This window comes from Homarus americanus, unplaced genomic scaffold, assembly GCF_018991925.1.
Source record: "Homarus americanus isolate GMGI-L3 unplaced genomic scaffold, GMGI_Hamer_2.0 scaffold22250, whole genome shotgun sequence".
Lineage (NCBI taxonomy): Eukaryota > Metazoa > Arthropoda > Malacostraca > Decapoda > Nephropidae > Homarus > Homarus americanus.
The window spans coordinates 9,948,631-9,975,586 of record NW_024741189.1 but is presented as its reverse complement, the minus strand read 5'-3'; the positions used below and the strand labels follow the sequence as shown (position 1 = coordinate 9,975,586).

General features: G+C 42.6%; 1 protein-coding gene across 1 annotated transcript in view; it reads left to right on the top strand.

Moving 5' to 3' along the window:
- Positions 1–26,377, top strand: part of LOC121875702 — an 86,876-nt gene extending 60,499 nt beyond the window's left edge. The window contains exons 9-10 of the mRNA XM_042380339.1: positions 12,190–12,288; positions 25,093–26,377. Of these exons, the coding sequence (XP_042236273.1) occupies positions 12,190–12,288; positions 25,093–25,923 (930 nt within the window). The 3' untranslated portion in view covers positions 25,924–26,377. The remainder of the gene's footprint in view (positions 1–12,189; positions 12,289–25,092) is intronic.
- Positions 26,378–26,956: the final 579 nt, after the last annotated feature.

The following is a 26,956-nucleotide window of genomic DNA, read 5'->3' as shown; positions in this document are numbered from 1 at the left end:
GTGGTGTGTTGGGTGGCAAGAAGTGCACAGTGATGAAGTTGAACTCCTCTGGCAATTCAACCATCAAATTAGGAGGGTGGGCTGGTGCATTGTCCATCACCAACAAAGCTTTCAGTGGAAGATTATTCTCCCTGAGTTATTCCCAAACACTGGGTCCAAACACCTCAATCACCCACTCAGAGAATAAACTCCTGGTCACCCAAGCCTTTGGGTTTGACCGCCACATAACACCAAGGCGGGTCTTCCTAATGTTTTTGAAAGCTCTGGGGTTTTCTGCATGGTACACAAGGAGTGGCTTTATTTTGCAGTCACCAGAAGCATTAGCACAAAGAAGGAGGGTAAGCCTGTCTTTCATTGGCTTATGGCCAGGGACAGAAGTTTCCTCCCTGGTAATGTATGTATGGCGAGGCATTTTTTTCCAAAAAAGTCCAGTTTCATCACAGTTGAATACCTGCTGAGAAACAAAGCCTCCCTCTTTAATCACATTCAAAAAAATGTCATGGTGTTCCTTAGCTGCTTCCTTATCTGCACTAGCAGCATCACCATGTCTCACAACACTGTGTAATTTATTTCTCCTTCTGAAACCAGTAAACCACCCCTTGGTACCCCTAAACACTGGCACATCACTATCACTTCCACTGGGAGTCTTGGATTTAAGGTCCTCAAACAATTGTCTGGCCTTCTCACAAATTTTAGCTTCACTAATGCTATCACCTTCCATTTCTTTCTCCTTTATCCACACTCAGAGTAAATTTTCCGTCTCCTCAATCACATTACACCTTGCTTTGCTAAGTCTAGAGATTCCCTTAGCCACTTGCACAGTTTTCAACTCCTCTTTATTCTTCAAAATCGTACATATAGTCGATTTAGCCATCCCATATTCATCACTAAGTTTCGCAATTCTTGTTCCATTCTCACGTTTCTTTATGATTTCTTTATTAGTTTCAAGAGTTATGAGCTTTCTCACTCGCTTTGGACGATTTATTGTCACAATTGTACACTTGTATAACAAAATATTTATACAAATAACTCTATTTCCACATCAAAAGACGAAATTTCAACAATAACAGTTTTGCACTGGCTACGCAATGAGACAAAGATGGCGCCTGACGCTCTTGTTGTGGATCGCGGTACAACAATATTCATGCGCCAGACGAAATAGTCCCATATTCATCTGTGTTCGTTGTAGGAGTTGCGTTCGTTATAGCATTCTCAATTTTATAGGTAAAACCGTTCGTTATAGGAATATTCGTAGTTGGATCCGTTCGTTATTGCATACCCCACTGTATTATTGTTATTATTATTATTATTATTAGTAGTAGTAGTAGTAGTAGTGGATACCAGTGAAGTAAATAAGATTCGTAGGTCCATTACGACAGATCGACAACACTGCCAAAATGATAAGTTGCAGCAACTGTTGCTGCAGGCACCAAAAAATTAAAAAAAAAAGTAGCTATAGCGCAGGAGGTGGGCACCTCGAACTGGTTGACTACGTTACCGATAAGGGCAAATGGTTTCAGTCTTAATAAACAAGAATTTACAGATGCCATTGCTCGAAGGTACGGTCGGCCAGTAGAAGGTTTGCCCTCCCAATGCGTGTGTGGCTCTTCCTATGATGGCGATCACGCCATGGTGTGCAAGAAAGGGGGCTTCATATGCATGAGGCATGACGAGGTAAGGGACCTCACAGCAAATATGTTGAAGGAAATCTGCTGGGATGTCATGGTAGAACCGACCATCCTTCCATTGGATGGTGAGATCTGCCAACACAGGATTTCAAACACATCTAACGAAGCCCGTGTGGACGTCTGTGCTCGAGGATTCTGGATGCGGGGACAGCGAGCATTCTTCGACATCAGGATTTTTTATCCCATGGCCGCATGTCACCGTAACCTAGCTCTCGATGCTGCACATAGGAGGAACGAGAACGACAAGAGAAGGGTATATGGGGAGAGAATTCAAAACGTTGATCAAGGCAGCTTCACTCCTCTAGTGTTCACAACCTCTGGTGGGATGGGACCAAGTGCAAGATGTTTCTACGCCAGACTCGCAGAGGTGATCTCCGAACAGAAGCAGCAGCCCAGAAGTTATGTTACAGCCTGGATGAGATGTCGACTGTCTTTCTTTCTCCTTCGGTCGGCTTTGCTCTGCCTCAGGGGAACGAGAGCTTCTGCCCCTACTCCGTCAACTGCTGCAGATATTGACTATGAGGCTACTGTCACTGAATGCCGCATAGATCTGCGGCTCAACTAATTTAACACAGATAGGATAGCTACTTATGTAATAGGATATTTAATATTAAGGTAATTAAATGGTGGCAAAGGTGTGGCTATTGGGGGAGGCTGGAGGCCATTGTATTTAAAAAAAAAAGTAGTAGTATACTATTATGTCTGCTGCTGTTTTATGTCTGCTGCTGTATGTTATGTCTGCTGCTGTGTTATGTCTGCTGCTGTGTTATGTCTGCTGCTGTATTTTATGTCTGCTGCTGTATGTTATGTCTGCTGCTTTGTTATGTCTGCTGTTGCCTCATTGTTACAAGTGTGTGCTTTTTCTCATCAAGTCCTGGATGATTAAAAATAAATACTTTTATTTTGTAATGTACTGTAGTTATTAATTTATTTATTTACGCTTAGTTGCATGCTACGAGTGGAACAGTGAAAGAGGTAATGTGATCTGACCGAAGTGTAAATATTGATCTTCTCCCTCAATCAACCTTCTACTTTTGTACACCACAAGATTAAAATCCATGGATCACCTGAAGATTAGCTGCCCCCACCCGCTAATTTCATCTTACCATTAATCACCCTAACATTAACTTAACTTAACCTAACCCACAGCTTATTTCATCTTAACATTAATCACCCTAACATTAACTTAACTTAACCTAACCCACAGCTTATTTCATCTAAACATTAATCAACCTTACATAAACCTAACCTATTGTTCGTGTTCTGGGTATCTGGTTCTATATACAGGAGCGAACACAAACACCTGTATAGTTTTATAGGTTCTATTTACTGGATAAGAGATATGTACACAAGGGGAGTAGCGCTCCTTACTCAGTCCGCTGGTCAACTGCTCTCTAGGCGACGTATGGTAAGTGATACATTAACAGCTTCCATATGTCGCCAGGCACATTAATTAGGCATGTGGGACATTGATAAATACATTGCCTCACGCTACTAGCTAGGCTGAATAAATAGTATATAAATGGAGCACATACATAATATACATACATATACATACACCTCCCTTCCCCCTGTACGCTCATAGCAAAGTCTTGAGCGGACCTTTTCTTTTGGATCCGTTCTGAGTGTCGAGGGACTTGATCACTGGGAAGGGTATGGGACTCAACACTGGTGGCGGGGTCAGCAGAAGGCGTTGTTACGGGGCGGAGAAAACGGCGGTTCCTCCACCACACACGACCACTGGCTAATCGCACCTGGTAGTCCCATGACCTACCGAGACCCATGACTACGCCTACTTTGTCCCAACGTAGGGAGGTCGGGTCCTGAACACGGACTTGGGTGCCGACACTCAACCTGGGGAGAGAACGGGCGTGATCGTTGTAGCGGGCGAAAATGTCCTGAACACGTTCGGCGGCTCGGCAGGGGAGCGTCCGGTGTAGTTAGGTGTGTTGCGGAGTTCAAGAAGACCCCGGTCGAAGGCCTCGCAGTCGATATTCCCAGAAGGGGCCACCTTAAGGATGAGGTGCTTCAAGGATTTGACAGCAGCCTCAGCGTGGTCGTTGGACTGCGGGTAATGGGGCGATGACAGCACATGCCGGACTCCCCATCGGTCAAGGAACGCAGCAAAGTCCCGGCTTGTGAACTGAGGCCCTCCGTCGGTTCCCAGGCGCACAGGAATGCCCACGTCACGGAAGTAGTGGCGGAACTTGCTGATGCTGGCGGCAGACGTCGTGTCATTACCGCACTTGATGACAACCGGCCAACCAGAGAGACGGTCGACGATAACAAGTAAGGACTTTCCTGACACAGAGAAAAAGTCGGCCGACACAGACCCAAAGGGGCGGGTGGGGTTGTCGTCACTCATGAAGGGTTCCTGCTGCTGGCTGGGTTGTAATACTTGGCAGGGCTCACACGCACGGACAACATTGGAGATGTCGGAGTCGAGGCCGGGCCAGAACACAGTCTGTAGTGAACGTCGTTTGGTGGCCTCAGCTCCACGGTGATTGTCGTGAAGGCGAGCCAAGACGTGGGGACGTGAGGCAGCAGGGACAACTACACGTGCTCCGTACAGAACAAGGTCTCCGTCGCAGTAGAGTTCATCGCGGAGTTTCCAATACGGGAGCAGGGTGTTGTGAAGGTCGTAGCGGTTGCTAGGAAATCCATTCCTCACACACTCGACGAGTCGGACGTAGGAAGGGTCATCTCGGGCCGCTGTTCGAAGGTCCTCCATTGCCTTGTCGTCATCTGTTGACAGGTCCGAACGAAGGGATTGGACGGCGTGTAGAGTGACCACAGTCCTGACGGAAAGAGCGAGGTCGGCGTCGAGCACATGGTCTTCTGGAGTAGGGCGGCTGACAGGAGAGCAGGATAAGGCATCAGGGATGCAGAGCTCTTTGCCAGTGCGCCACACTGCTGTGAAGATGTACGCCGAGAGCTTCTCTTTCAGACGCTGGAGGCGAGGGTTCTCAACGGCGTCCAGCGTGTAGTGGTTGAGGATCGGAACAAGCGGGCGATGGTCGGTCACTAGGTGAAAGTGTTGCAGGCCTATGAGGTAAAACCTGCACTTGGACATCGCCCAAACCACAGCCAACAGCTCCAACTCAATAGTCGCGTAGCGCGTCTCGGTGTCAGAGAGGAAACACGAGCCACACTGGACGAGCCGGAACTGCCCTCCACCATGATCCTGCAGTAGGGCGTATCCCACGCCGTACAAGCGTGAGGCATCTGTCTGCAGAACCGTCGGCAAGGCTGGGTCAAACGTGGCGAGGACAGGTGGACTAGACAGGGCCTGTTTCACTTGCTGTAAGGCCTTGTCGTTGTCTGGGGTCCACAGGAATGTCCTCTTGGGGCTAATCAGGGGGCGAAGTGATTGGGCAGCTGCGGAGATGTCCGACGAAATTCTGCTAACTGGTTGACGAGACCGATGAAGGACCTCAAGTAGGTGAGGTTAGCAGGGGTGGGAAAATCCGTGATGGCGCGGACCTTTTCCGTGTCAGCTGCGATACCATTCCCTGAGAGGGTGTACCCACAAAAGTCCACTGAAGAGCTGGCCAGAACAAACTTGTCGGCATTTAGGGTGATGCCGTGCTTCCGGCACCTGTTGAGTACCTCGTAGATACGGCAGAGGTGATCCATGTAATCCTCATCGTACACGAGTATGTCGTCGACCACTTTCACGCAGTTTGCCAGACCTTGTAGAGCCATATCACCTCGAAGACAGAAAGCGTCTCCTGTAGCGGCGAATCCCATGGGGCCACGGCAATAACTGTAACGTCCATGCGGGGTAATGAAAGTTGTAAGTGGTCGGTCTTCTTCGGCAAGCTCTATCTGCCAGTATCCACACAGGGCGTCCATCGTCGTGAAGAAGCGCGCCTTCGGGTTCACACTGCGTATAGCTGCAAAGGGCGTGGGAGAAGGGTGCACAGGACGAGACACCTGGCCGTTGAGCTTGGAGAGGTCAGTGGTGACCCGAACACCACCTTTGGGTTTTGTGACGATTACCATAGGGTGACACCATGGAGACGGGTCATCGCCGGCTGGTGCAATAATTTCTTGGGCGACCATGGAGTCCAGCTCGTTTTTGACCGCCTCGCAGAAGGCCAGGGGGACCAGTCGAGGGGTGTAGATAGCGAAGAGCTTCGCGTCGTCCCTCAAGTGGATCCTCATGGGGGGGCCTACCATCTTCTTGAGAGGCTTGGATTCCAGAGCAGACTTGGTAACCAGAACGTCGCTGAATTCCTTCAGGAAGTACTTCCGAGCATCCGAAGGAGAGGTGTCACTGGCAATAGGCAGGGGTAGGGCGGCAGCAGGGTCGTTGCTGCTCCCTTCTTGCACCCTGTTGGCGTGTTTTACCTCGAGAATAGGTTTGGGGAAGCCCTGGGAGATGATGGCCAACTCTTGACAATGTCTGTAGGACAGCAAAGGAGTCGGGACACCGTTATGCACATCAATCCAGGCTTGACACGACCTGTTGCCAAAGGTGACTTGTGCTTGGAGTGAACCTAGGGCTGGGGCCATCTGTGAACCATCTGCTGTGAAGCGGAGATCCTTGGGGGGCGGCCCTAGATCACTTGGAGAGAGCCCCAAGCATTGCAAATGCTGGGGACCGATGACTGTAGCATCAGCGCCGGTGTCGGGCAACATCTGAAGACGGGATGACACACTGCCGTAGGTCACGATGACACTGATGTACTGGGGGACTTTGGTCCTGGGACGCGAGGGGGAGCACACATTCCTAATGTGGCTCGAGCGTTGTCCAGGGTTGTCATGCTTCTGATTGGAAGACTGTGGGCGGCCCTCACTGGTGGAAGGGCGCTGAAGCTTCCGCCGACGCTGTCCCTTGGGTTTGTTGGTAGGGCAACACTTGTCATAGTGGCCCAGACGACCGCACACATTGCACTGGACGCGTTTAGCTTGGCACCGTACTGTGAGTGACCAGTGGCCCTTACGGTCACAACTGTTGCAGGTAGACTCAGCAGCTGGACACACCTGTGTTCCGTGCTGCTTACCACAGTTGTTACAAAATGAACCGGGCGTAGACGTGGTGGGCGAAGGCGTAGGAGCAGACTTCTTGTCCTTCTTGTACCGGGACACAGCGCGTACAACTGTAGGGGGAGCTCGGATGGCAGAGGTGGCACACCTGGCAGCCTCATAGGAGCGACATATCGTCAACACATCCTAGAGAGAAGAGGAAGAGTCGAGGGAGGTGAGGCATTGGACAAGTTCCTCGTCCTTAACACCCATCAGGATCACCTGCTTCAACTGGGTCTCCTCGCACTGCTGGTGATTACCTGGACATATATGTACCTCTTCCGAGGCTCTCTTGAGTCGTACATAAAAGGCATCAAAAGTCTCGCCCTCCATCTGTCTGCAGCTAAACAATTCCCTCCTGCGTAGAGCTTCATTCCGCTGCCCTTTGATGTACCGTTGTAGAATGTCCAGTACCTCCTCTACAGACAACGAAGAGGTCGGAGGTACCTGCAACGTATGTACTAAGACACGCTGAGTTTCCAAGGACAGGCACATGCGCAGCTGAATGAGTTGTTTAGGCTGTGACAAACTCTGGAGATCCACCATTGTAGCATAATCAGTCCACCGTCGCCTCCATTCACGAAAAGTCTGGAAATTCACATCAGGCTTCAAAACGGGCGGTGTTTGAGCAGCCGCTTTAGGTGGGGCTGGGGGGCGTGAGGTATCTGAACCAGTCAGTACCGAGGCAGTGTTAGAGCCAGGGGCTTGGTTAACAGTGAGGCGAGATATCAAAGCTTCAAACCGTGCACTGTCTTCCAATCTTCGTTGGTGGTCTCTCTCTGCTTCTGCTTGTCTTCTTTCTTCGTCCTCCACACGTCTTTTAGCAAAGTCGTGACGCCGTTCATCTCTCATAAACTTCATTAAAGCAATTATCTCTGGCGACAATGCTGAATTTCGAGGTGAAGGGCTGCGCGATGTGGTGGGAGCTGGAGCGTCATGGTCAGCCTGGTCATCCATCTCTGTAGAGCTGTCATCCGATTGACTCATCCGGGCGTTGGCTCCACGACTGCGTAAGGCACGAGACATTACTACATCATCTGTGTACTGTGTCTTAAATCAGTGTTGACCGGTCAGCCCGTCGTATCAACAAGATCTCAGACAAAAAATTAATTAAATACACAGATAAGTAGATTATATATATAAAATATAAATAAAGGGATAGCCGCAGTCAGTGTGTGTGTGTGTGTGTTGGGCGGGCGAGAGCACTCTCCTTGAGCTGTGAAGGGGTGTGGAGACGACGCTGTGAGGGGGGTGGAGACGACGACTAGCGTCAGTTACCCTCCAGGCTTCGCGAGGGGAGGTGTACTCAAGTCTATTCCTTGCAAATGCCCAGACCATGCCTTGTACCTTGGGAATCCTTTAGAACAAGGTCACACATTTATGGCACGAAACACACAATGCACTAAAAACTGCACAGAAAATCACTGTCACTGACACTGCTCAAAGTTGCTAAATTCTTTGAGGAGACAGCTGCGGTGAGTTGACGCAGAGAAGGACGTCCATAAGCCCGCTTCCCACAAACTTTACACTTCACTCGTAATTATCCAGTAAAAGTACACACTGCGCCATGTTCGTGTTCTGGGTATTAAGTTCTGTATACAGGAGCGAACACAAACACCTGTATAGTTTGTAGGTTCTATTTACTGGATAAGAGATATGTACACAAGGGGAGTAGCGTTCCTTACTCTGTCTGCTGGTCAACTGCTCTCTAGGCGACGTATGGTAAGTGATACATTAACAGCTTCCATATGTCGCCAGGCACATTAATTAGGCATGTGGGACATTGATAAATACATTGCCACACGCTACTAGCTAGGCTGAATAAATAGTATATAAATGGAGCACATACATAATATACATACAAAATATACATACATAAACATACACCTATCTCAACCTAACCTAACCTACTGCTTATTTCATCTTCACATTAATCACCCTGACAGAACCACATTAAGCTATCAATGAATCAATTCCTCAACACATGATATAAAGTCTTACCATAATTATTGTAGACACATATTTATTACATCACAATCATACCTATGTGTTAAGAGTCTGATGCCAGCAGAGGTCTTAGCTGTTCACAGTATTTCTGTAAGAAGTAGTCTGACCGGGAAGTCTCGGTGTATCCCTTTGCGCAGACATGGCCATGTCATCTGCAGAATCGTGTATTCAGTAAATACCAGGGTAGCTCAGGGTAAACAGCCACAGAGTTTGCTTCACTCCTCTCTCTCATATCTTCACTACCTTGTAACCAAAGCTTTTTTCTAACAAGTTATTAACACCGTCCAAGTGGTTTCCCGTCGGCGGTAACATATAGCCTCTTGTTGTTGTTATAGCCTTTTTTGTAATTGTTGTAGCCTCTTGTTAGTGCTGTAGCCTCTTGTTGTTGTTGTAGCCTCTTGTTATTGTTGTAGCCTCTTGTTGTTGTTGTTGTAGCCTCTTTTTATTGTTGTAGCCTCTTGTTGTTATTGTTGTAGCCTCTTGTTGTTGTTGTAGCCTCTTGTTGTTATTGTTGTAGCCTCTTGTTATTGTTGTTGTAGCCTCTTATTGTTATTGTTGTAGCCTCTTGTTGTTATTGTTGTAGCCTCTTGTTGTTATTGTTGTAGCCTCTTGTTGTTATTGTTGTAGCCTCTTGTTGTTATTGTTGTAGCCTCTTGTTGTTATTGTTGTAGCCTCTTGTTGTTATTGTTGTAGCCTCTTGTTGTTATTGTTGTAGCCTCTTGTTGTTATTGTTGTAGCCTCTTGTTGTTATTGTTGTAGCCTCTTGTTGTTATTGTTGTAGCCTCTTGTTGTTATTGTTGTAGCCTCTTGTTGTTATTGTTGTAGCCTCCTTGTTATTGTTGTAGCCTCTTCTTGTTATTGTTGTACTTCTTGTTGGCTGGTTGTAGCCTCTTCTTGTTATTGTTGTAGCCTCTTCTTGTTATTGTTGTAGCCTTCTTGTTATTATATAGAAATTTTTCTTGTTATTGTTGTAGCCTCTTGTTGTTGTAGCCCCTTGTTGTTATTGTTGTAGCTTCTTCTTGTTATTGTTGTAGCTCTGTTGCTATTGTTGTAGCCTTGTTATTGTTTGTTGTTATTGTTGTAGCCTCTTGTTATTGTTGTAGCCTCTTGTTATTGTTGTAGCCTCTTGTTATTGTTGTTGTAGCCTCTTGTTATTGTTGTTGTAGCCTCTTGTTATTGTTGTAGCCTCTTGTTATTGTTGTTGTAGCCTCTTGTTATTGTTGTTGTAGCTTCTTGTTATTGTTGTTGTAGCCTCTTGTTATTGTTGTTGTAGCTTCTTGTTATTGTTGTAGCCTCATGTTGTTGTTGTAGCCTCTTGTTATTGTTGTTGTAGCTTCTTGTTATTGCTGTAGCTTCATGTTGTTGTTGTAGCCTCTTGTTATTGTTGTTGTAGCTTCTTGTTATTGTTGTAGCCTCATGTTGTTGTTATAGCCTCTTGTTGTAGCTTCTTGTTGTTGTAGCCTCATGTTGTTGTTATAGCCTCTTGTTGTAGCTTCTTGTTGTTGTTGTAGCCTCATGTTGTTGTTATAGCCTCTTGTTGTAGCTTATTGTTGTTGTTGTAGCCTCATGTTGTTATAGCCTCTTGTTTTTGTAGCTTCTTATTATTGTTGTAGCCTCATGTTATTATTGTTGTAGCCTCATTGTTGTTGTAGCCTCTTGTTGTTGTTGTTGTTGTTATTGTTGTTGTAGCCTCATGCTGTTGTTGTTGTTGTTAAAGCCTCTTGATGTTATTGCTGTAGCCTCTTATTGTTGTTGTTGTTTTAACCTCGTTGTTGTATGAGTTATTGTTGTAGCCTCTTGTTATTGTTGTAGCCTCTTGTTGTTATTGTTGCATCATATTATTATTTTTGTTGTAATGACCTCTGCTTTTTTGTTGCTGTTATAACCTGCACATCATCTGGTGGTTCTGTAGCTCCAACTGGTTATAATTAAGTTGGTTATATTATTGACTATAACTCTCCTCCCATTGTCCAGTGGTGTGGCCAAGACCTGACCAGTGGTAATTTTCAACTAGAAGATTAACTCCAAGTGCTTATTGGAAGCTTTGAGCCGTAGCGTGAAGTTTTACCACTCTGAAACTAATCTGGGTGGAAGGGTTCAGGAGATGGGAGTGGCTAATGGTCTTTCTTGTGGGGTCTCATGGCCAGTATCGTTCTATTTCTCTCACTTGACCAATAACCCCAGGTTATTGCACGACAGAATTACAAAACAAAAATAAGTTATTGTCAAGGAAATTAATCACAGGAAGTAAAGTAGGTTTTCATTTGGTTCAGTTATGTGTCGACTTTGAACAATATGACCTACCATTGTGTTTGATGGTGGTTTCATGGGAGTTTTCCAATGGTTTGTCTTTATATCATTTACCCCATGTAATTGTATTATTTATGTTTCACTCAGGTGACACTTGCAAGGTTAATACAGAAAATCATCATTATCATCATCATCATCATCATTATTATTACTACTTTATGGCCATTTTAATGATGTTAATAAATTAATGAAGCAATAGAGAAGAACTATGTTGATGAAAATAAGAGATAGGAGACAAGGATAATAATAAACATGGGGCTGAATTGAGATATAATAAAGAAAACTTATTTTTTTTCACGTGGTGCTTTAGTTGAGGACGTGTGGCACAAGATGCATTCATTACAGTATAGTGGTCCCTCGATTAACAAAATTTCGGTTGACGAATTAACTCCCATAATGATTTTCAATTCCAATAATGAACAAAACTTCAATTAACGAAAGCCTTACGAGAAGTACGCTTTGTTGTGCGCATCAACTGATTGGCCAGTCCGCCAATACAGTAATCGGTTCTGTGTTTACATTCGTTTCCAGTGGAGTAAATATCAAGAAAGTTGTGCTCTTGAATATTTTTGCATTTTTTGTATTAAAATTGTTGGTCATTCTAATTTAGTTCACATATTGATAATATACAGTGCAGAAATTATTATGAAACATGAAGAAGGCATTAGAACCAATGCATTCTGTAAAGAATATGGCATGCCATCATCAACTGCCTCCACAATCAGGTGTTTGATATGTAAACAAAGCTGCTGGGAGTATGACATACACACCTCAAAGTAAGTTAAAATACAGTATTCTATTGTTTTTTTATTTATTATTGTACAGTATACTGTACAGTACAGAACTGTATTTAGTTTATATTTAATGTTTTGTTAATTCTATTACCAGTATACAGTACTTTGTATGTACTTTTTCTGGGAGTTGGAACCAATTACCCAATATCCCATTGAAATAATAGATTCAGTGAACAAAATTTTTGGTTAACGAACGACTGTGGAACCTATTGTGCTCGTTAATCGAGGGACCACTGTATATGCTTTTCTGCCTCTCACCCACTCTGTATTTGTTTATCATCCAGATTTAATTAATTTAAGGGGCTAATGATTATGAATAGTACCTTAGTTCTTTTAGGCTAATGACTGAGTTATTGCAGGCCATCGCACAACTGAACCAGGACCGGGAGAGGTTCTTGCAAGAGTCCCGCACTATGCTGACAGATATCACCAGAGCGGCAATATCAACTCAGAGTCAGGTGGGGTGAACTTTGTCTAAGATGTAATATAAGTGTGTGTGTGTGCGCATGCATGTGTGTGAGAGAGAGGGAGCATTACAGTACAGTAGTTTGTGTATTTTATTGATGTTAGATAGATGTGTTTTCATCATAAGTAACTCAACTGTAGTGAAAATATACCTTATAGTATTAAAATTAAACACACTGATTGAAATATAAAGACAAGTTACATACCTTCACCTGTTTAACCCTTAAGCCCCGGGTTAGGATGCTGCTGGCAGTACCCCTACCCCCCCCCCCCCAGGGGGGGTTAAATCTAGAAAAAAATAAACTTTTCCATAAAAAATGGCTGGAAAATAGACGGACGTTCTGGAACGTCCCCCGGGGCCTAAGGGTTAAGAAGCAACATGGATCAGGGGAGACCTTCAGATAGATGAGAGATCCTTAAACTAAACCCAAGGATACATATTTAGGTTTTTAAGCTTGTCAGTTGTCATCCTTATCACTCTCTAAACCTAGTACTATGCTGTGCTTTATGTGTCCTAAGTTATAGTCATCCAGCATGAGGAGTGTATTATTTACCTGTACATTATACCCTTTTAATGTTCGCTTTACTTGATTCATCTTCTTACTTCTTCTTTTATATAACATTCTCCAATAACTGGAAGTATACTGCATGGTACCTTTATTATCCAGTAACATCACTTACCATTACCATTGATTTAACCCCTTCATCCATAACCTCTTTCACTATACAGTACAGTACTGTTAACAGAAACAGGAAGCACACTTGGTGCTTTCTTGATAGTAAGTAGTAGTAGTAGGAGATGGACTATAAGTACTATAGTGACTTACATAATGGTGTGGCTAACACTAATCTACATTTAAGTACAGCTTGCTGTTTAACTTGGAGAAAAGAATTTTGATAATACTACATATTAGGAGCTACAGTACCTTCAGCTGTACACTTGAAGACCTGTAGATATTATGGTGGAGGAGGCTTAGCTATTACAGCAACTGTACTAGGTGTGAGGAGTGTGAGCTGACAGGGAAGACACTGTTAGATTGTTACATTATGACAGTCTATTTGTGAATAAAAGCAAGATATCTTTATTAAAGGGTAAATGTGGGAAACGGGTCAAATACTGGTGTTATTGGCTCTTAGACGATTAAGGTGCTCCTCGAATGATTAAAGAATATCCATCCAAATGTTGATTAATAATGTACAGTCAACCCTCACTTTACGCGGTTAATGTAACCCGCAGGGTCCCGCGGAAAGTGAGGAACGCGTAAAGTGAATAACATAACATATGGGATTAATTGAAATAGAGTCCAGGCCGACCCCCAAACTCCACTTTTTGACGACACACAACTATGTTGCAGTAAAAATTTTATCTTAACTTTATGATGGTATGAAAAAACAAGTAATATAGAAGAGGTTAGGTTAGGAAAAATAAAGGTTAACATAGGAAAAATAAAGGTTAGGTTAGGAAAACTAAAAGTTTCGTGGAACACTTACGTTAGTAGAAGAGATGGGTCGGCGTACGGGGATGGAGGCTGGTTCTGAGGCAGAGGGCAGGCTACTGGCCCTCAGGTGAATCACCATTACTAGGTGCATCACCATCACTGTCACTTACAGTTGTCAGGGCTTCCCTGACAAATCCCTCAAAGTCATCTTCACTGTCACTATCACTGGCTTGGGCTGGCTGTGGTGGGTTGCGGGCGAAGAAATCTGTTATGCTTTGCTGACGGCTGGTGTTGATGTTATCGTGATACACCTTGATGTAGGGCTCCATAGTCTGCAACAGCTGGGTAGTGAAGATTTCATACCTGTTTGCGTCAGGGTCGTCGGAAAGGAGGAGCTTGGCTTTCTCGATACACTCGATGGCACCCCTAACATTACTATGGGATAAGTGTTGTTCTTCTTGGGATGACGCACCACCTGCCTCTTCACTGACGTCGTCATCATCATCTACCATCTCGTCGGTAGTCACAGCAGGTTCCATTATCACCTCCAGGATGTCGTCATTGGTGGTCTCGGAGAAGCCTGGAACTGTAACAGTCTGCGCAGCTTCTCTGGCAAGGTCCACTGCTACTGCAACAGTCTGAACCTCACCAGTCACAGATTGACTCCTCCTCTCACCTGGTATTCCATGCAACACATGTCTCCATGCGTGACGAATTGTAGCAATAGACAGCTGATCCCATGACTCCACCAAGAAGTCCACAGCTTTCTTGATGTTAAATACTCTCCAGAATTGTTTGAACAGTATTTTTTGCTGTGCCAACTGTTGATCCTCATCTTCTTCGCTCTTGCTATCGGTGGTGGTGTCACTCAGGTTCGCAACTCTTCCCTGGTGTTGGTGTAGTCGTTCAGGAGTTTGAATTTTTTCATAGAGAATGCAGCTTTTACATTACAGATTAACTCTTGGTCCATGGGCTGTAATATAGACGTAGTGTTGGGAGGAAGGAAGACCACTTTTACGTTGGGGTGACGATCTAACAGTAGGGGCGAGTGTCCTGGTGCGTTGTCCAGCAGCAACAAAATCTTGAATGGCACATTCTGTCGCTCACAGAATTTCTTTACATCGGGAACAAAACAGTCATCAAACCAGGAGAGGGACAGTGTAGAGAACATCCACGCCTTACGTGCAGTCAGCCAGTGGACATTTAGCTTGGTCATGTCCATGGTTTTGTAGGCGTGCGGCTTGCGTGCTGTGTGGATCACCGATAACTTGAGCTTACTGGTACCGGAGGCATTGGTGGTAAACAGGACGGTGATGCGTTCCTTCTGCATCTTCCGGCCCCGAATCTTGCTGGCATTCTTTACAACGAAGGACTTGGAAGGTAGCTTTTTCCAGAAAAGACCAGATTCGTCCATGTTAAACACCTGGTCGTCACTGTACTGTCCTTCCTCCATAATCTCACGTAAAAACGGAGGAAATTCCCTAGCCGCAGCACGGTCAGCACTCGCTTCTTCACCACCAATGTTTATATTGGTGATCTTGTTCCGGATCTTAAACCTCTGTAACCACCCAGAGGAAGCATTAAAGGGTTTGGGCTCTGTAATTCCCATCTTTCGTGCCACTGCAATGTACAGTTCACGTGCGTACTCCTTAACAGAGCGCGTGTCGACCGCCATGTTCCGTTGCGCCTGACGCACCAAGTACCTCACAAGTAATTTTTCTGTCTTGAGAAGCACCTGGTTGTGAAAATACTTGATCATAGAAGCACCTGTAGACTTTGTGATCTTCATGTGCTCCTTTATCTTGGCTGCATCCTTCTTTATTGTTCGAATCGTAGATTCATTCACACCATGCTGGCGCGCCAAATCAACCTGCCTTGTTCCTTTCTCCACCTCTTGGATGATGGTATACTTCACCTTGTAGCTTAAGGAACGTCGTGTCTTCTTTGGCTTAGTGCCGCTGGGTCCAGGTAAGGAAAGGTTTCTCTCTGGGGGTGGTGGTCCGGCGGAAGCCATTTTAGAGAACAATGGATGCACGTTTACACGGTCTGGCGTGGAGGGATGAAACTGGCGTGGCTAGGTCAAGGATCGTCTTTCCTCCCTCCCTCCCTCCCTCCCTCACTCCCCCAGGTGGACACGTCATAATACTTTAAGCCAATTACAGCTAGCAGCAGAGGGGGGTAGGGATGCATGGCCAATCACAGTCCGATACGTCATATGACGTCAGTGATAACGCAACAAAGACACACACTGCGCAACCTTACCGCGCGGCTTGCCCAAACGGAGGGAGGAGGAGGGAGAGGCGAGAGCACAGGCAGGCAGGCGGGTGGGGCGAATCTAAGAATAGCGTCGCGCCGGACACTCTCCGCGTAATGGGGTTCACGCACCGCGTAATGTGAGCACATTAGGTTCTGGCAGGGCACCGCGTTAACGTGGAAACGCGGAATGTGGGACCGCGTAAAGTGAGGGTTGACTGTAATGATAAAATAAAGGAAAGAGTAGATCCTGGATGAGAGGGAAAGACTAGGGAGTTGTACGGTTGTAGTCTGGATATTTTGCTCAGGGTCTCGTCTCCTAGCGAAGGCATTAAGACCTTAACCCTTTGGCTGTGTCTGTTACATTAGTTATACTTCATCGATGTTACCCACAGGTGAGACAGTTGCAGTAACTTTCTATGAATAAAAACTAGCCAATATTATATTGTTAATAATAATTTATGGCTTATTATATGATAATCTTGCTTCTGAATTAGTTTTGGCCATAAGAAACATTAGAGGTGGGCCAAGTATCAGCATGTTAAAAATCAATTTGTACAAGATTACAGGATTCCAAGAAATTAGAATTTCAGAAATGGAAATCTATTGTTTTTTAGACATTAATCAAGTAATAAAAAAAGCTTATAATATTATTGTTATTTCTACTTTGTGAAATATTAACTTTAGTGGAGAAGACTAAGGAAATATTGTGACACAGAGGGGTACCTGGTGAGTAGGTGAGAGGAAGAAAAGGAGCAACTGCAAAGAAGATTTTTCCTTCATTAATATCAAGAGAGATTGATAAATTTAGCCATTCTTACTAACAGCTGTAGGATGATGCAAATTATGAAGGATTCCTGAGAGTTGTCAGGCTTGTACAGTTTTAGAAGTGTTGAAGGTTTAGTACCACAGAATGACTCACTGTTTTGGCTGTAGTACTTGGGGTAAGTTTAGTCTCTGTCCTTCTTCTTGTGTGCTTCAAGAGATGTTACAACAGAGACCATGAACTAGTGGTTTGTGTGTCAGATTATGGGTCACAAACTGTGTGCACCACTTCTCATGTTTTCAGTTTACAGGGTCTTCTTGTTATCCTTTCTCATGGTTCTAACTCCTGGAAGAGGCTTTGGTACTCTGTTATGCCCTGTGTTGTGTCAGGACTTGCTTTTGGAAAATGTGCTATGGACCAGAGAGTTGTGCTACATCATCCATTTCTCCATGTGTATCCTACAGTAATGCTTCACCTTTCCATCAGCTGTTGGGAACTAATAATATGGTGTCTAAATCCTTTATTATTTTTTCTAAGGAATTTTCTCATATAACACTACCCCACTGTAGCTCCCTGAAGTATAATTTACTTATATTCTATATTATCTTTTAGGAATTAGATGAACATTTTGAAGGCTCACAGAATATAATAAAGGACTTAGTGGCAAAAGTAACCACATGAGACAATATGGTTTCTGATTTTTCAGGAAGTGGCTCAGTGAGCGTCGTACGTGACTTAGTGTTCACAAGGGTCACCTCTTCCCATTCTAGCACTTTATTCAGAAGGTGCGATCTTGTTGTGCAGTTTATCCTACCGGGTGTATGGTGAAGTAATGTAATATAAAACTGCTTCTCTTTATTTCATGTTGGTTAGGGTGTGACCGTTGCCCTCCAAAAATAAAAAAAATGGTCCTACAATGCTGTTCAAAGTTTTAGTGTTGTGTATTTATCTTGGAAACACCCCTGTAAATTTTCTTGAAGATCGGTGCATGTTTGAGCTAGCACCGTCGGCTTTACAAAATAACAAGGAATATTATTATCTAATGAACAAATTTAGTGGAATTTCTTTTATTAGACTTATAAGATATACTACCACCAAGCAAATGATCGATCTTATCAATCTTAATACCCCTAAAACAATATTATAGTTTAGTACGAAATACAATAATCCCAATAATTGCATTTCTAGGTTCAAGACCCATTTCTCTCAACTGGCGTACAATGAAAAAAAGAAATACTACTACTGTACCCCGCAATGCCTTGAGTGTTTGAGGAGCGCCAGCAGGAGATGGCTGACTTCTTCCGTGAATCTCTAGCCCAACCATTTACACGTGGCAACTACAAAGATCTGGTAGAGCTTTGTCTGCTGCTTGTAACTAAAGGATCCGAGCCAGTGAACTTCACGATAGTCTACCCCGGCGCACTTCACAAAGCAAGGTGGATGACTAAACTGCTCTATACCCTCAAGATTGTTCTTTTGTCAGGCCAGATCAAAGAGCAGTTTCCCAAAGCCGAGGTTGTGACTAAAAGTCAAATCAGCAAGTTAGAACGGTTTGCTGTGTTCACAGTCGCTGTATATGTCCCATGGTGGATTGTTTGCCCCGTTCCAGCAAGTGAGCCACTGAATGACTTGAATTTGGTCGAAACCTTGGCCGAATTTGCCCCATTTGATGCCACAATAGTTGACAAAGCACGTGTGGCACTCGGTAGACACACTTGGTACCTAACTGAGGAGTTGGCCCCACTGGCTTTGTTCTCACCCCAAGTGCCATGAAGGCACTGAAGTTACTAAGAGAGTGGGGCGCAATCATTGGGGCTATGGAAAGCCATATCTTCCCCCTTTCCCAGAAAGTGGCACTGCCCTGGTGGACCTAATTGGGCCTGACTCAAGCCGGTTCTTCACCATTTTAGGCATGCCCTATCACTTTCTCCACAGTCCAGCCAATGAATGGGCGGATCATAACGACTACCTGAACATGAAACGGGTTGTGGACAAGCTTCAGGTCGTCAATGAGGCTGCAGACCGTGGTGTAAAACTTTGCCATGACTTTCTTAATGTTGCCAGGGATGAGGAGTGCTTTCAAGAAGTCCTTCAAGTAGTTGAAAATGACAGACTCCGCGTTCCTAATCAGCGCAAACGATCATCTGTTTCCGAACAGAAATCACGGTTTCTTGCTCTAGAGAAATAATACCTTGTGAATATATGATAAAACCCCTTAATGTACCATGAGAGAATATGAATGATTAACTTTTTTGTGTTAGTGATAACAGCTTTTAATTAAGACAGGCAAATGATTTGTGTTAATATCCCTTATGATGGTTGTGTAATCTCATATATCGGCGCATATGCCGTATAAGCAAAATTGCTATTTTTCAAATTGCTGGTGCTCACTCAAATATGCATGAATCTTCCAAAAATTGCATGTGGGTATTTTTTATGTCAATATGCAACACCAAAATTTGAACAGCATTGTAGGACAAAGTTGGGGCAACTGTCACACCCTAATATTGTTGGTCCATCACACATTTATCTTTCTCCTTGTCTCTCCTTCTCATCTTTTATTATGGCTAATTTTTTACATTCTTAATCGCTTTTGCTTCATCTTGCACGATATTCAGCTGTGGTTCCTCATTGTTTTTATTATTTGTTATCTTGTCCTTCTGTCTCCAGTAATCAATGGGATTTGATACTGAAAACCCTCCATTTAACAGGCACCTCTCTGTTGGGCATAGTGTGTTGTACGGAGGTGTCATATCTATTGGACCCTGATATAATGGACTACACTCTCTCACATAATGTGTTGTACGCAGGTGTTATATCTATTGGACCTTGATATAATGGACTACACTTTCCCACATAGTGTGTTATATGGAGGTGTCACATCTTTTGGACCTTGATATAATGGACTACACTCTCCCACAGTCCATTGTATACTATAGAGATCTCATTAAATTTATTTGTTCATGTGCTTCTCAAAAAATACATTTGAAAATATTCATATGTGCAAAGCTGTAGAGTGACTTGATTACTGAGTGCAGTGGTGAGGTGTAAAGGAAACTAAGCTCGGTAAATACAGTAGTGTAGTGTGGATTCATCCCTCACCATATCATGACAGTTTCTTAAGGGCATTACCTGATAGACTGACCTTGGTTGTGCCGATTCCATTACTCGGTTTAAGCTGCTACAAAAATCTATTAAGCTCTTAAAGAATGACTCCAGTTAACCAAGTCTTAACCAGTGAAAAATATAATAATTGGGTTAACTCTTTGACCTTAACTAAAAGACCAAGATATTGTCTCAAATAACATCAGATTTAACACTGAGACCATAACTACCACACTGTACAGTCAGGGTCAGAAGTCCTGTCAGCACTCCTGCTGCTCCACCAACCCAAAGATTCAGACTCTTGAACCCGAAGCCTCCTTGGTCAGAATAATGCATCAGTGTCTCCTGCTTTGGGTTCACAGTCTGAATCTTGTTCATGGAGCAGCAGGAGAGGTGACAGGACTTTTGACCCTGACTGTACATACATTCAGTTTGTGGTAAATCTTTGTAAAATATGTGGTATTTAACTGTATTTTATGACCAAGGCAGCCAGGTGTAAGACCATGTACATTTACTCCAAAACTGTCTACTTAGGGGAGTTGATGTATTTTAAAATGAACACGGCATCTCCTGTTGTCTCAGTAGGGATGCCAAAATTCTTCATCTGTTGTGTCATTTATTTTCAACACAATTTTGTAAAGATAATTTTTTTGTAACTATACAGTGTAATAGATTGTGAGGGGGTGTGTGGTGCACGAACCAGTTGTTTGGTGGTAGTCAACATCCATGAATGGTTAGTTACAACTGTATCTATACTACATCATTTTATTTTATTATTTTTTTTTTAATTGGGATTAGCCTACCAGGGCACAGGTCTGGGGGGAAAATAATAATAATAATACAAATTAGTAAAAAAGTTAAAAAAAATATTAATAATACAATACAGTATAATAATACAATACAATACAGTATAATAATAATAAGAAGAAGAATATAGGTACATCACCGATTTTCCGGCACCCTTGGTTCCAAAGCCTTGCTGGATTATCCATTTTGTCGGACCAGTGGAGGTTAGGTAATAATAATTCAACTATACACCTCTGGCCCACTAATTATACACCACTGTGTCTCTAAAGCATCATGGACTGCTAGAAACTTAAATTAAACAAATATGAAATGTAGATTAAATGTGAAAAAGCCATAATTTTGAGCAACATTACTGTACACATTTTGTATTCAAATGTACTACTCTAGACTACATTTTTTATCTCTTGTGCAAACTATGTGATGTTTATTCTTAAATTAATTTACTATCTTACAAGGATTCCAGCAATGCAATTTATATTCTGCTAAGTCTAGTCAGCTACATTTTATAAGATAAAAACTTTAAGCCTAAAACTACCTTCACCCAGGCTGGGAGGGAGAGAGGGATGGAAGTTAAGTCCCTCTCATACATTTGTCCGGACTAAAGGAGGTGCCGGACCATCAGTTCCCAGATAATCGGTGGTGTACCTGTACTAATAAAGGACAATAAATAAATACACGCACAAAAAAAGATATGTATGTTGTGTTGTCAAAGTAAGAGAAACAATTGAGACCCTGCAATTGTGTGTAAATGAGGCAAAAAGTCAGATCATCAACCTGGGACTTGGTCACATATAGCAGCAGGGTCTACCATTAGACAACACATTATGCTTCCAATATCTTCCCTGGCTGCAGTACCTCCCTGTTTGATAGCTGCCTACTGCAACATAAACAAACACACACTTATACAAAGCCAGACCAACTCATAGTTTACACATACACTTTATTCCGATACTCAAGTGATGCTATGATTGGCCGGTCTCTCTCTCTCTCTCTCTCTCTCTCTCTTTCATATACAGTGAACCCTCGCTTTACGCGGTCAATTGAACCCACGGAGGCCCGCGTAAAGTGAGAAACGCATAAAGTGAACAACATAACATATGGGATTAATTGAAATAGAGATCGGGCCGACCCCCAAACTGCATTTTTTCCCGACACAATACCTATGTTCTAGTAAAAATAACATCTTAATTTTATGATGGTACGCACACACAATTAATATTTAAGAGAAATAGAGAAATACAGTCGCCAAGTTAATGTCCATTCAAATAATGGACTCAACTCCCCCCCCTCCTCTTCTCACACTCGCTGGCTCCTCCCTCTCTGAGAAATGTTTGGGGGAAAACACTAGCTTTTAAGGTATAGTAATAAATAATACCTCAAACTAAAGTTAGGATAATATAATTGACATTGCTGGATTCCTTGCAAGACCAGGAATATTTTGAATATACATGTCATATATTTTGCACAAAAGATAACATATTTGCTCTGAGTAAGCAAAATACAGTCATGCGCCGGTTAATGTCCTAGATACGTTCTTGGAAACGTGACGTTAACCGAAATGGACGTTGTCCGAGCATCACATAAACTTTTTATTTATACTTATGTGTATGTGGAATACTATATACGTACATATACACTTTTACTGTTAAATCACTACTGTAATGTGATACAGGTGATTAATTTTTATCTCTTGTGCAAAATACATGACGTTTATATTAAAATTATTCACTGTTTCACAAGGATTCCAGCAACGCCGAGCAGATGGGGGAGAGGGTGGGAGCGAGCGAGGGGGTGTGGGGGAAGGGGAGGTGAGGTAGTACGTTTGACAGTTGGCACAGGCCCAGGTCTAACGCGTGTATATTTATCAGTTCTTAGGTGACTAAGCTTCTCTCTTATAAAAAGCTAGTGAAATGACCTGGGTGAATATAATTAATATAGCTGGGATTCTTGTAAGATACTGGTTTATTTGAATATAAACATGTTGTAATTCGCACTAGACATAACAATTTTAGTACCGTAATCAAATTAGTACATGTGCACTCCAGCTTTGCACTAAAGTCATTTACAGTATTTCTTTTATGTTTCTTTTAGTATGGTGTGTGCATGTAAATGTATGAAAATAAATGAAGAAATTTATGTAAATCTACCCAAAAATACAATAGAATTTTTTTTTATAAAATGTACTACAGTATTGTACACTAATGTACTACATTTTTTATATCTTGAGCAAAATATATGACGCTTATATTCAAATTAATCTGTCTTGCAAGGATTTCAGCAATGCAAATTATATTATCCTAACTTTAGTCTGAGATATTATATAAAATAAACATAAAGAAATCACCAATCTTTTATCTGGAACACGAGGGTGATGGGAAGACGGGGGGAGGGGGCGGGAGGTGAGGTGACAGAATGTCTGCCGTTTGTTTGTTTATTTATTTGAGATAAGATTTGACAGTTGGCGCTGAAGGCCTGCCTGCTTGTTTATTTATCATTACTTAAGAGTGACTAAGCTCTTCTCATAATTTTCCACCCAAACGACCTGGGTGAATATAACTTACATTGGAGGGATTCTTGTAAGATAGTAATTTATTTGAATGTTTTTTTTTTTTCAATTTAAATTTTAATTGTTTATTCCTTGATAGAGGAAGCGGGATCCTAGTGCTGTCACTTGGTACCCCTGTACCATAACACCAGAAGCAACTGGCCAGTGTCACAAGTATATACAGTACAGTACAGTCATCCCTTGGTTATCGCGCCTAATTGGGACCCCGCCGATAACGAAAGTACAGAACCTATGGGATTTATTCTAATTGGTTCATTTACCCAAGACCCAACCCCAAGTTTCCCATTTTACGACCATTTAGACCCACTAAATATATATATAATGTTATGGTAAATATCATAAACACACATAGGCATGGCTAGGTTTATTACAAAGTGATGAAAAGGGTACGCTTAATACTGTAGTCCACAAAACATGTAGCTATGCTTTTTTTATTTGGTCCCCCGTCATACGAGTCCGTTTTCTCTCACATCAGGACGCCTGAGTCCTCCGTTTTCTCTCTTAATCTTAGAGTGCACGAGAAACTTTACTATTTTTAGTAATGCCACAGAATTTGAAATTGCAACCCCAATTGCAACCCCAATTGCAACTTGCAATTGTTGAGGCAACTAGATATGTCTGATTACAGCAAATGTGTTATTGTCAATTTGTCGGTGAAAGATTTTATCCTCAATAGATGTAGGTTAACATTTCACCTGTAGGCAAATGCTTAAAAAAGCCTAAGTAAGGAAGTATATTCCTTTAGCACATAATATCTGACCAGTATGGGGAGGATCATCATGTCTCCGTCAGGGGGTCGTGGAGTGGTGGTCCAGCAGGCGTCACTTTTTTTTTTTTTTTTTTGGTTTGGTGGGGGGGGGCCACGGACGTATATGCGATCGGACGTTGTTCGGTCGGACGTTAACCGGCGCATGACTGTACTTACATTAGATCTAAAATTTGTATGTCTAATGCAAAATCTATGATGTTTATATTCAAAATGATCATCAAATTGTAAGAATTCCAGCAATGTAAATTATATTCTGGCTGGGTAATTTGTATGAATTTTATGAGCTAAATAAAAAAATTATACTTCACCCGCGTATATGAGTAGATGCACCGCGTAAAGTGGGAATTCCGGTTCTGGCAGGGTACCACGTAATTTTAGAAACGCGTAAAAAAACCCTGCGTAAAGCGGGGTATTACTGTATATATCTATATATATAATGCTTTCAGTCCATTACAGAGCTTTAACCCTTATGGTATCCACTTTGTGCACAATATGACAACACAAACACAAGAAACTAAGAATGTAGATGTGACCAGACAAGTTATGTACTGTATAGGTAAACACCGACACTACCTGCCCTCCTCAGCTGTGTGGTCTGTTAGTGTCTCGGTCTCACTCCAAAATATCATAGACCTCGCCCAGAATCTTTTTTTTTTCAGTCAGAAGAAAATGACATTTTACTACAGGAGTATATAAAATTCTCGCATTAAGTTATTATCTGTTTGATTTGTCAAGTGAAATTATTAATTTACCATAAACCAAGTTAAACCTGACTTAATTAAACCATAAATATACGAGAGAGAGAGAGATATCATTGTGTCTTGGGTAAGTTTAAAGAATGAACCCACATCCTAGTGTGTCAGTAATATTGTTGTCCAATAGCCATTACAACCCCAGAGGCCTTATGATCTAATAAGGACCAATTTGAATTAAAAATGGAATTTTATTGTGGTCATAACTACAGGATGTCGCAGGACTTAGTTGTACTTGTTTTTAGGAAATTATTTTTGTTGTGCACTGCTTTAAGTAATAATATTTAAATAAAAGGATTTATGTAATCTATAACTCTTCATACTCCTCTCATTTTTCCAGATGGGGGGTATTCAGCCGTTAATGTTCACGTCATCCAGCATCCTGGAGAATCAGCTGGAGCATCTTATCTCCACCAAGTTGGCAAACCTTATACCCACGGGAGGTATTACTTCCATGGCTGCAGTACAACCCCCTCCTGGTAATCAAGAAACAACCCACAATGATTCTGGGGTTTTCACTGTGACATCAACTCCTCTGAGAAATGATCTATCTCAGGACAACATGGAAGTAAAGACAAGTTTGGAAGTGGTTGCAAGAGATAAAAAGGAAGATCCAAAAGCTCTCAATATATCTACTGATGTCATACACTACCGACTGACAGGTTCTCCCAGGAAGAAGGTTTTGTCACTGAGGCAGGAAAGTTGTAGCAGTAAGAGCCCTGTTCCCAGTGAGACTAGTAGCACTGTTAGTCTATATAAGCCAGGTGACAGGCAGGTGGAACAACATTGTCCCAGTAGTGTCAGCATAAACAGAGTCAGGAGGAATTCCTCCAGTTCTGCTCAGAGTCACTCCAGCAGTGAGTCTGTAAATGAGAACTATGTAGAAGCTCCTGAAGACACTCCACCACCAAGGGGACCTGATGAACCCAACCATGCTGACACAAGTACAATAGATGTTACAGATGAGTTCTTCTTTCAAGTTAAGAATGTCTTGGAAGAATCGATAAATTCAAGTTTGAATGATAGTAATGTTCCTGGTGACATTGGTGATAATATTAGAAGACCTAACAGCGGCCAAGAAGAAAACCTGGGAGAATGTCTTGACGAAGTAGAACTGAGTGGATCTGGTGTTAAGTTTCTGAAAACAGTAAAGAACATTATGACTCCTTAAACTGACCTCAGGTGAAGGTGTGTGATTCAGTACAAAATGGATTTTCATTATCATATAAATGTGATTTTCAAAAGAGACTTTGAAAACTATTTTAATATTTTTAGAGTGTGTAGAGGCTTTAAATGGAAGAGTAGGTATGAGAGGGACTTAATCCAACCTACCCTTCTTTCCCACTTTCTTTAAAGTGTCACAAGTATGTTTACATGTAGAGCACAAGTAACCTGATGCAGTTTTCTGTGATAAAAATTTTATGCTTTCTCTCTTATGTTGTGATGCATACAGTATAGAGAAAATAATTAATTTAAATTCTGGCGATTCTCTTGATAATCCAGTACACTGTAACTTAAGCCTGTACACTGTAACTTCAGCAGGACTCAGCTTGTACTACAAGCTGAGTTGGGGATGGAATGTGATAAAATCTACGGAGTATAAATAAAATATCCAGTGTTGCTAGTACGGTACAAATTATTTACAATCATTTGCAATCTAATAAGGTTTTCACAGTAAATGCTCAAAGTTCCAGCCCTCTTCCTGAATGCAGGCTTCAGTCCGTTGCAAAAGTGGCTGTTGTACACGTTTGATGACTCCAGGCATATTGTGAATGCTTGTGGCACTGTGTTGTACTCGGCTCCACAATTCCCTATGAGTCGGAACCTCTGTAGCATACACATTGCTTTTAACGTGGCCCCACAAAAAGAAGTCAAATGGATCAAGGTGGCCATGGGACAGGGCTGGCACACCCTAGCCACCTGCCAGGATATCCAACATTTAGGATTTACTGTGTTACTTGAGCAAAATGAGCTGGATCACGATGATGCATGTACCACAGTTGATGTATTCTAATGGGCACATCCTCAAGCATCACTAGCAAAGTGTCCTCAAGAAAATGTGTGTGTTTCACCTGTCAGTTGCTGGGTTAAGAACATAAGAATGGAGGAAACTGCATTGGGCCTATTGGCCCATACTGGGCAGTCCCATTTATGCCCAAGTTCAGGCACCCCAGTTTATTTTGCCTTGTGATTAATTAAACACC